The 11,644-nt window shown below is 25.6% G+C and overlaps 1 protein-coding gene and 1 pseudogene across 1 annotated transcript; both read right to left on the reverse strand.

The window, feature by feature from the left end:
* Positions 1-2,700: 2,700 nt before the first annotated feature.
* Positions 2,701-5,426, reverse strand: LOC132939964 (uncharacterized). The gene is made up of 4 exons (XM_061007411.1): positions 5,290-5,426; positions 4,453-4,608; positions 3,181-3,336; positions 2,701-2,961 (listed from the first exon to the last, which is right to left on the reverse strand). Exons 1-4 carry the CDS (start codon positions 5,377-5,379, stop codon positions 2,785-2,787), a joined length of 579 nt encoding a protein of 192 aa, XP_060863394.1. The 5' UTR covers positions 5,380-5,426; the 3' UTR covers positions 2,701-2,784.
* Positions 5,427-6,481: 1,055 nt separating this feature from the next.
* Positions 6,482-11,164, reverse strand: LOC132938910 (uncharacterized; annotated as a pseudogene).
* Between the last annotated feature and the right edge of the window lie 480 nt (positions 11,165-11,644).

Genomic DNA, 11,644 nt, shown 5'->3' on the forward strand with positions numbered 1-11,644 from the left:
AAGACTTTTGATACACTCTGTATTATGCCATCTGCAAATTCTAGATATATATTATACGTATCAAATACTTTTTTTCAACTCTAAGAGAACCAAATTTGTGTTCAGTAATTTAATATTTATATACTTCCTGTCCCGCCTGGCGTTGCCCATGCAAAGAGAAAAATTATCATTATGAGCATTGAGTTTGTGTTTTGTGTGAAAACAGTTTTAGCGAAAAAATACCTATTGCCTTAAAGCTTCAGATAAATAATTATATACCTAATTATCTACCTAATTACCTAACTTATTTTTACCAAACTGAAAAATGATTATCTACTTTAAGTAATTGTCCGTTTACAAATAAAAATACCTATTAAATTGTTTTTCCTTAAATTCCTTGTGTGATATTTCATTCTATACTTACTAACCGTTACTAACTAATATCTCACGAATTTGAACATTCTCGTTCACACGCTTGCTGTGTTATATACCGCTGAAGTTTGAAACTTTAGCCGTCAAAATATTGTATAATATTATTATGTAGAAAACCAGCGATAAATATTTCGTTATTATTTTACCATTGTCTTATAATGACTTGTGTACAGTGTGCACTCATAAAGTTAGTCATAAATAAGTCATAAATAAGTTTTGTCTCCAAAGCATATCTTTAAAGACTTGATGTAACATTATAATATGTTAATCAGCTGTAACCATAGATTTTGAATCTACATGAACTATTTAACATTTTTAATTTAGCATTTTTGTAATTCCTGCACTTCAATTCATTATTGGAATTTGGAATCGTGCAGTATAAAAAGCGGGACTTATCCACATATAGTTTAAAGAAGTAAATTTCAAGTAATCGTGTGAAAAAAGAGTTAATAATAAAAAACTAAATGCGATTAAAACATTAATTTCGGGGGCAAGACTTCGGTAGGTTATAAATTGGTTGCAAATTGTTAATAATCAAGTGATATTTTTTATTTTTGAGTCTGAGTTTAAAATTTTGATTCGGAACGCTATGCTAACGGACCTTTGTGGTTAACCATTAAGTGCTAACAAGTGGTTTATTCTGTTATTCATATTTTAAAAGACCCCACGTTATATTATTTTGAATATCTACACCTATCTAATTTGAATATTCTTGATACTCCATGACTTATGAAACATAATTCATTACTTTATGGTTCTTTCTAGTCAATTGTTTTAAAGTTATTAAAATGTATTTCTTAAGAACACAAAAAACTCCACACAACGACAAAAAACCACCCAAATCTCCAATCTTCGATCATTATCTGATCCAATCTATTATATTAACCTCTCATAGCCCTCTGCATTACGGGATAATAATAATAAAATACAACTGGCCAAGAGACCTTCTAAATAAATGGTATAAAAAGAAATAAAAAATCATACTAAATAATGCATTTTGAAATTAGAAGTGGTGTTAGTGGACACATTTCAGTTTTCACTGAAGCCAACACGTCCAAAATTTAACATAACATTTACTTATTGTATTGTACTTGTAATATATTATATAATACAATGGTCGGTAAATAGGTATATTCTTTAATAGTAAAAGAAAAAAAATTTCTTTGAACGTATTCTAGTATAAACAAAGCTGTAGATTTTTGGATTAGTTTGAAATATTTGTTGGTTTGGTTAAAAATAAATTTTTAAAAAGGTGGGCAAGTGGGTACAACTCTACTGTAGAGTAATCGTCAAGCATGTCATTGTAATGGATGTGTTATATTTGAATTCAATGATAAATCATTGCATACAAAACACGTGATTCTAAGCTGAGACGTTGTGTCATTCTTGCATACCTGTACAAATAATCTAATTCAATAATTTTAATTCCAATGAACTTTTTTGTATTGATAAAAATAGAAAAACTTGTTGGGAATCTTCTATCAGAATTTTTAATGTTAGATATTAAAAAAAATATATATTTATGAGGTTCTAACTGAAAAATATTTTTCAAAATTAGAAAAATGTCTTATGGCTATTGTAAATACAATACATATTACACGATCAGAATCAGATTAACACGTTAATATTATCAAATGAAAACCAATATATTCGATAAGTGATTTTAAAATTCATTTTTTCTAAAAATTAATTAGTAATTTATAGCAATGCGTGATGTTATTAAATATTTAATTTATACTTTTAGCTTTTAAATAAGTAGTAGGTACTATACATAAGTGAGAGTTTAGATAAGTTATAGAAGCATATATGCATAATAATATATTTGTTTTGATATTTGGATATATTACAAATTAAAAAAAAATAATACTATTTTCACTTGTTGAATATTTTATATTTTCATGTCAAACAATTGAAAACAATAAAAAACATATACCTACTTGAATTAGTTACAGCAGTTTTTGTAAGTATAAATGAGGAACTGAAGGTAAGTATTGTTGAACATATGTATTTCAAGATATTTTCAAAATTATATTCTGTTTTCGTAAATATAAACTACTTACTTAAATTATCATAAATGTAATAATCATTGTTATACACATTTGTAAAACTTGAATAGCTAGGTAGGTAGGTAGGTAACGTTCATAACTTTAAAACTACTAGAAAAATTAATACATTTTAAACTGAATAAATAACACTCAAATTTTTTGTTGCAAAACATAATTTATTATCAATAATATCAATTAATCGTAAAACAGTTAACCATAACCAAAAAATAGTCCAGCCGTAATATTGAAATTAATGTAAACCAATGAGTGACAATATTTCTTGTTTAATAACATACCTAGTCTAAAATTATTAAAATGTATTAAAACATCAAATTATTTCCGAAGGTCGTTTTAATTGAATTATAGTTACAAAACAACCAAAATGCTGATGTTTTTTATCTGTTAAAATATAACGAATCTTGTATAATCCATAAGCAAATTCCTTAGGCATATAATTGAGATTCTCCAAGTTTGATACATCGAAACCCGTTGCAACGTAAAAGCCCTTAAAAATAATAATATTTTTAAACATAGATATCTAATTCAAAGGTATGTGCGTTTAATATTTATACATTTCTAATGTTTCACATTTTTTAATTTCTAATAATTTGTATTTAAAAAATGTAAATTAAAATGTCTAAAAAGTTTTTATTTTAAATGTATTTCATTGTTAAAAATGTTATAATATTTTTAGATTAATAACGGTAATGTTTAATTTACGTACCACGGGTACGGGGTATTTTAAATTAAATCCAAGTCCACTAGTATCAATTTTACTCATAAAGCTCTTTACTGTTGTATGTGCTTGTTCTGCATGGAATATATATGTATTGTTTTTCCAATCTCCATCAGCTCCTCTGATGAAAAAATTTACATCCATCTAAAGAAATAAAACTTCAAGTTTATTTTAGTATGTATAAATTAAAAAAAAGATAACACAAAATGTATAGTCCGGGTACAGGGAGTCAGAAGAGGAACCAGATCCATTTGAAGTTACTTAGAGATAAATTAAGAAAATACTAAATATATTACAATTTAAAATCCACCAAGAGTATCAAATTTTCAAATTTATTTATAAATCTATATACTATATAAAAATTAATTGCTGTTCGTTAGTCTCGCTAAAACTCGAGAACGGCCGGACCGATTTGAATGATTTTTTTTGTATGCGTTTGGGTGACGCCTCCGATGGTTTAGATTCTCATATCATCCCCCTAGGTCCAACCAGGGGATGTGCTCAAACGGGGATTTAGAGGTTTACGGTGGAAATGTTTGTTTATAAACGGTTGCCATGGGTTTTAAAGCTATTATAATGATAATTATTGTTTGCCGTGAAATCAGTGTATTCATTCAATGCATTTAATTTTTTTGTACGCTGTGTTTTGATATTATACGTATCGGTGGTTAATCCACTGTAGGTGGAATTAAGTAAAAACGACAAACTTGGTACTTTAGAGTTAAATCATACACTTACGTACAAACAGCACGGGGTCCGCGATCTACCGCAAGTAGATTGCCTACCTAATAATATACTGCTGCGAATAAGAATTTTTATTCCGGGCAACAGAAAAGTTAAGATGAATCTAGAACATCATACACCGAATATTGAATAAGGCATTGAACAAAGTTTGAGTCATATACAGTTTGTACATTTAACGGGATCAGTGCACGGGATCAGCTAGTAATTAAATAAATATCATAAATTATCGAATACCTAATATAATATTATAGTAGCAGTGAAACAGTCATATTATTAGAGTATTCTTGAGGTTGTTCAGTTGTTGAATTGTATGATTATTAAATATTGGCTTGGTGATTACTTATATAAGTTTACTAAAGGACTTGGTAAAAATTTCGATTTTGTATTACCTATTTTTAAAAACATTTTGGTACAGGCTATGAAATTATAAACGATCTTCTTGAAACTCGTCTTGGAAAATATATGAAAACACACAAATACACAATATAACTCATTATGTAAACATTGTTATCTTACAGAAAGGTTGTCATCAAACGGCATTAATAGTGATACATTTCCTTTAATTTCCTTTGAATTATTAGACGTTTTATTTAAATAATAGTTTGCATGTATATTATTTTGACGCGTGGTATTGCAGCTATAAATTTTTTTGATGTCGATTCGGTATTCACCCTAAAACAATATTATAAATGAACAGTATTAAAATTATTTTTTATTGTTCAACTATAAAAAAATCAAAATAAATGTTTTTGAGCATTCATAAATTTCCACAAATTGTCAATGATTCTCTTATAGTAAATGCTAATGAAAGCTAATGAAAAAATTAAAAAAAATTAACACTAATTGGATCACTGGATCACTTATTCTGCTGTAAAACTAATATGTATCCCAATCATATTTTAATACCATTAAATTCTTAATTTCTATTTTTCTTTTAATTCATTAGCTTATAAACTATTGTATATTTTATAGTACTTATTAGTTCATTAATTATTAAAATAATTGTACATGATTTAAAACTCAAATAGGTATTCAACATTTTGGTTTTACAGCAAAAAATAACAATGTTAGCTAATCATTATACAGGGTGATTTATAAAGCGTAAAACACTAATCATCCCAAAAAGTATTAATGTTTTTGAAAATATTTTTTTACATAATTTTAAGTTATTAAAAAAACTATGTTTTTATTAAAAAATTATATTTTTAAATAGGTTTTATCTATATAATTTATTAAGTTTTTTACTTTTTTGAATGACAGCATAGAGTTTTAAATTCATATTCCAAAGCAGAATATTTTTCTAAGTATTTTGATTCATAAAAATCTAATTAATAGATATACTAATCTACTTACAATAGGTAGCTTTAAGCGAGGTTTGTTATTGGTTCTTTCTGGTTTAACACGACTTACAAGAATTAAAATGAATATCACCGAAAGTTTCATGTTAAATTATTTTATTAACACGTATATTATTATATATACGAAGTAAAATCCTCTTTTTGACAAAAATAATTTGAATCAATATTTTATATACTTAACAAACAATACAATATTTTAATCACATTTATGAATCTTGTTTCAGACATTCTTGTTAAGATTGTTTATTATTGTAATTGTTTTTATTTTGTTTTGAAATGTGTTTAAATATCTATTGTATAAATCAACCTATTATTACTATTAATATTACAATACCTAGTTAATTATCGATTGGGAATATATGATAAAATTGTATAAGGTATATAGGTAATAATTATGTTATATCAAAATAAATCAATATATTTTCAATAGGACATTATATTACATACAGTATACACAATACTCCAATTATTCATATTTATTTATTTTGTAATATTAGTTCACAAATCAACTTCATTTCAAGGTATATAGGTATAAGGTAACGTCATAGGTTTATACATCGAAGTTACAATATACATATTAATAATGTTGCCACTAATTAGCTGTCGTCACTCGTCTATCAAATAATAATACAGCATTACAATTTATGTATTAAATACATATTAAATTTATCGACAATAAACAGAAACGAAACCGCATTAATTGTTATTTTTACAAACTTTTTTCATATTTACCAAAACAGGAAACAATTTAGCTATTACCATTTAATATTAATATAATTTGGTAAATTTGTAGCACCAAAAACATAAGTTATTGATGAGAGTTCAGCATAAAAAATAAAAATCATAATAGTTTAGGCATAACGTTTCATTTAAACATTAGAGCAGGATAAAATTGTTACTTAATTCCAAAATATCATGACTTCAGACTTGTATGTTTAACATTTTATATCAAATAACAAGCCACAACTCACACATTTGTCTTGACTGACTGACAACATCTGACGTTATCATAAGCAAATATAATTAAGCACAAATAATCGTAAAATACAATTTAATTCCCATAATGATAAAATTTATAAACATATATTTTATGATTATTTCAGTTTGATATTCAGTTGTAATAGTTGTTATACTATTATATTATACTAGTGTTATATAGGTATTATAATATTATAGAATTAGACAAATTAAAATTTTTCCCATGGTCGTATTAACTGTATTATAGAAATTGCGCAGCCGTAACTTTCTTTTTTTTTTGTCTTTCCAAACAATACGAATTTTATATGTTCCATAAGCAAACGTTTTAGGAATATAATTTAGCTTTTCAAAGTTTGATGTATCGAATCCAGTTGCTATGTAAACACCCTGAAAGATGAAATTGTCTTTATCATATATGCATATAGTAATTAATGATCCTTGGTAGTATCTATGATTACAAAGTATTTTTTCTATAAATTGTGTACAGCATATTTATTGTATCTTTATATTTATGTACATATATAGGTATACAAACCATGGTTTATATTATAGTCAATGATATTATATAAAACGAAGTGCCTTTTTTATGTCCCAAATAATCTCGGAAAATACCCAACGGAATAACGGATTCAATCGTGGTTTTTTCAATTTAAAAAAGTACACTACGGAACAGGTTATAAGCATATTTTTCTGGACCCCAATCCTATCTACGGAATATTGAGCGATAAAATATTGATACATCAGTGGCGCGATCTGTCCAGTAAAATTATATTAAAAAAGTTAGAAAAAATGGCAAACTTTTTTCCCCGTCGAAGTCAGGTAATATAGTTAGGGGAATATTGTCATGATGAATATTGTATTAACTTAAATTTGTTCAGTTAATATCAAAATAAATATTATGAAAATCTATAAAAAAAAAATTACGATTTACCAGTTAACTGAGTTACGCCAAAAACCGAGGTACAAAGATATAGCGCCTTTAGTTTGTCCATTTTTTCCATGGAAATGTTGGGCTATACAGCTAGTATTACCTATTTAAATGCGTAAATAATAAAATAGTGTAGGACCTTGATTTTTCTATTTTTTTTCTGATTAAATCTGGAATGGTAGAATTGTATTTGAATGTTTTATGTGGTTCACACAACATTGATTTAAATTATGTGTACAATTTTGAAACGTAGTGCATTAGTTCATGCTAGCCCTATATGCCTCTGTAAATCATTGTAAATACATAAATATAGACAGTTTTATTTATTATTGAACAATATTTATGTCAGAAATTTGAATATAGAATTGTCTACGTGTATTTTAAAAAAAAATTAATTTTAGTAAGCCACAGGATGTCTTTGTGACATAGTTGAGAATTTAGTGACAAAAAAATGGTGTTTTTTGTTTTTTTCTGTTCAAAATAGCTTAAAACAAAAAATACAGTTTTGTGATTGACAAAACAGTTGAATGAAAATCGCAGTTACAAAAACAGCGATCACAATACTACGAAATCAATATTACAGCAACAACTCTACAAGCAGTAATAGTTAATTGAATGAAAATGAAAATATTTTACGTTCATCTGATAATACTGTACATAAAATTGCGTTTATACTTCAGTGCCTCGCTCATCCGTTCTTTACTCGAGTATGTACCATTAATTTAGGAGAATAATAAATTGTATATTATTTATTATTTACATGCTAATCAACTTCAACAAATTCAAAATTAACTCCATTGCTTTATGTTACATATATAATGTAACAAATTCAATACCTATATGTTTAGAACACCTTACACTGGTTGCAAAAATATTTTAGAAGTTTTAAATTTTCAACATTGTAAAGTACGTAGAAATATTGCTCACAACATATAACATATGTCTATTGAAATTAATCCGGTATTTAATAATGAGATCGATGACTTGGTTCCAAAAAAATACATTTTAAAATGAATTCGCAATTCGCAATAATTATTTATATTATACATTTATTGTGTCCCCATATCATAACTACATGTTAAAAGCTTAGGTACTTGAAATTTCCTCGAAATGTTTATATTAGTATTTCCTAAAAATAAATGATGAATTTATAATAAGTGGATCGGTGGAGGACAGTTTTTAACGAGTTCAAAAAAGTCAATTTTCAAATTGCATGCACGTGGCTTTTGTAAATGTGTGCGTAGTAACTAGTAAATGATTATTACTGTATGTGACTGTATAACGGTAAACAATTTATGTTCATTTAATGTAATTTTTGCCTATCTTACCGATCGATTTAATAATGCGATAATATTTGAGAAAACGGATCTTAATTTGTTATAATGTCTACTTGAGATCGAAATTTTTTTTTTATTGAACATAAATGTATATTTATAATCTGTATTTACACGTTATGCATTAGGTAAATTTGATGTGGTTTGATTAACGGGAGGGGGAAGTCACCCAATGGTAAAAAAAATTTAAAAATGGTTTTTATATACAAATGTATTTTTGTTTGTTTTTTTTTTTGTTTTTATTGCATTGTTTGTACAATTTAGTCTAATATTGACTATTGTATAAACTTGTTAGTGTTACTAATTATTGTTGTAAGCGTATTGCACCTACTTATTGTCTTTGATCATTAAATATATAAAAAAAAGTGTAGAAATTAAGTATATTGGCAGGTGCTTGCGTGCTGCTATATTATAGTGAAATATATTGAATTTTTATTAATTATAAAATTATGTGACACCTCGCGGTGTATAATAGGTGTCCATGATATTAATATATTATGTATATAGTACACACTATATAGGTACTTATAAGTTATAAATAATTTTTTAATATACTACTATTATAGTATATTTTATTAATTATTTAAAAAATGTAGGTATTTTGTTATATTTGCTGTATTTTATTATTTGCCGTTATTAATTTTATATGGCTTTTCTTGATTTCATAAGGTAATTGTCGTCGTTGTTAGCATTGTAAGTATTTTCGTAATCGCTGTGTTAGTTCCACTATTTAGCCGTAATAACGTTCCAATAATTACGGAATTTAAAAAAAAATTATAAGACTACACAATTTTAAATTTACATACCACAGTTACGGGACACGTAAAATTAAGTCCAAGGCCATTTTAATCTATTTGACCCACTAATTTTTTAGTCGTTGAGCAAGCTTTTTCTGACCGGGATAAAAATGAATTTTCTTTCCAAGCTCCATTGGTTTCTTTAACTGCGATATTTATATCCACCTAATATTATGAGGAAATTCAAATCATTATTATATTGTATCAAACACAATAGGTATTATGTTCAACTATTATTGAATATAAGTGTTCAGAAAACACGATGCGCAAAGTATTAGTATAGAAGTATAAGATTTTGTTACAAGTATTTGAATCATAAAACAATATGTTCTTTTTAGATTTTATTCTTAAAATTGATTTTAGAAAATAAAAACTGCACATAAAATAAATAATAGCGTGAATATAATTTTTATCTTACAGAAAGAGAATCGTCTATTGGTATTAAAGCTGTCATATTTCCTTTAAGTTCCGTTGAGTTATCTGACTTCTTATTTAAATAGTAGTTGAATTGTATTTTATCATCTACTGGATTGCAATTATGAAATGATTTGAAGATCATTCGATATTCACCCTAAAAAGTTTAATAATGAGCTAATACCTGATAAGTTTTGATGTAATTAGCTGTAAATGATCAACCTTAGTCAACTTTATTTACGTTAAAAATATAATTCATATTAATAATGCAAAGATTAAAAATATATTTTAATTATTTGCTATGATTTATACTTATAATAAAATATCTATATTCTATAATATCTATTAACTGTAAGTCTATAGTATTTCATCTTAAATTAGAAATATTAAAATATAGTTTTTTTCAAATAAAATCTCTAGACTGTTACTGAATTTACATCAAAATGTTCAATAGGTACATACTTGTAAGGCAATAATACAAGTCTTAGAGAGGAAAATTAAGTTATTCATTTTAGTAAACGATTTAGATGATATAATAAGTACAATGGTACAATAGTGGTACATCACAAATGTACACAATATTATTTTTAAATGTTGTTTATAATATTTACAAAATTGATTGTTAATTATTTGTAATTAGTAACTTAACTACCAAGTGATCTATTTAAGTGTATAGTGTCTTATTATTTTGAAAAGTTTGAATGTTTTTGAAAATATTTTTTACATAATTTGATGACTTTCAAAACAGAATTTCCGAAAAAAAAATGATATGTTTTATTTTTTTACTTTGACGAATGACACCATACATTTTAAATTTCATACTCCAAAGCAGAATATTATTTGGAGTATTTCAGTTTATAAAAATCAAATTTTAGACAAATAGGTAGTTTTTAGTTTTAATCATTTAAAGTTTAGATGAGCGAAGTAAAGTGGTATAGGGGTACCCCGGAAAATGTTGGTCCACTATTCCGCTCATAAAAACTTAAAATAATTATAACTAATGAACTACTTGTGCGAAATTTGATGTTTTACAGATTGAAATATTTCGAATAATATTCTGCTTCGAAATATGGCATTAAAAATGTCATTCAAAAGAGAAAAAAACTTAAAAAAATATAACTTTTGTTCAGAAATGTTGTTTTGAAATTATATCAATTATGTAAAAAACTTACGGAATTTATCAATTTATTATTAATATAATAATATAGGTACTATTAAATAAATATTAACAAGTTATTACAATGGAAACTGCTGTAATCTGTTATGTTTGTTTATTGTTCTAAATATTATCAACTTTTCATTATCACTAAAACTTATAAATCGAATTACCACTGGTAGTTTTAGGAAGACATTTTCATTCCTTTTGTCCGGCTTTACATGACCTACAAGTATTAAAATAAATACGACTGATTGTATCATATTTTATTAGTTGTTGTTTAATGTAGATGCAAAGTATACAATATTCCTATAATCCTATCTGAAATGAAATACACTTTTTAATAAAAATAGATCTAATATATCAATTGGACATTTTATACACGCTATACAATATAATTTATTCACATTTATTAATCTTATTTTTTTTTGATATTTTAATTCATTGAAAACAATGAAAACTCATGATTACTGTATTCAATTATTTTTTCGACATGTCTAATGAAAATATCTATGCTATTGATCAACTCTATTATCTATAACACAATGGAATCGGGAATATAACATCTATAAGCTACTAATTAGTAACTATAATTATTATTTTATTATAATAAACAGGTTCGAAACCCTTTTGTAAATTTTACAAATATTTTCATAATTACGCAGTAGTTACAATAACACTCGTAGTAAATTAGTAAATTAAATTAAACATTTTTACAAATGAAGATAAATATGACAAAATTA

The sequence above is a fragment of the Metopolophium dirhodum genome, chromosome 2, assembly GCF_019925205.1.
Source record: "Metopolophium dirhodum isolate CAU chromosome 2, ASM1992520v1, whole genome shotgun sequence".
NCBI lineage: Eukaryota > Metazoa > Arthropoda > Insecta > Hemiptera > Aphididae > Metopolophium > Metopolophium dirhodum.

Bases quoted from the DNA above. Each gene is read 5' to 3' on its own strand.
- LOC132939964 (XM_061007411.1), bottom strand. From the start codon at position 5,379: ATGAAACTTTCGGTGATATTCATTTTAATTCTTGTAAGTCGTGTTAAA. The intron at 4,609-5,289 runs GTAAGTAGATTA...ATATTGTTTTAG, and splicing joins CTCGCTTAAAGCTACCTATT to GGTGAATACCGAATCGACAT. The intron at 3,337-4,452 runs GTAAGATAACAA...TTATTTCTTTAG, and splicing joins CGTTTGATGACAACCTTTCT to ATGGATGTAAATTTTTTCAT.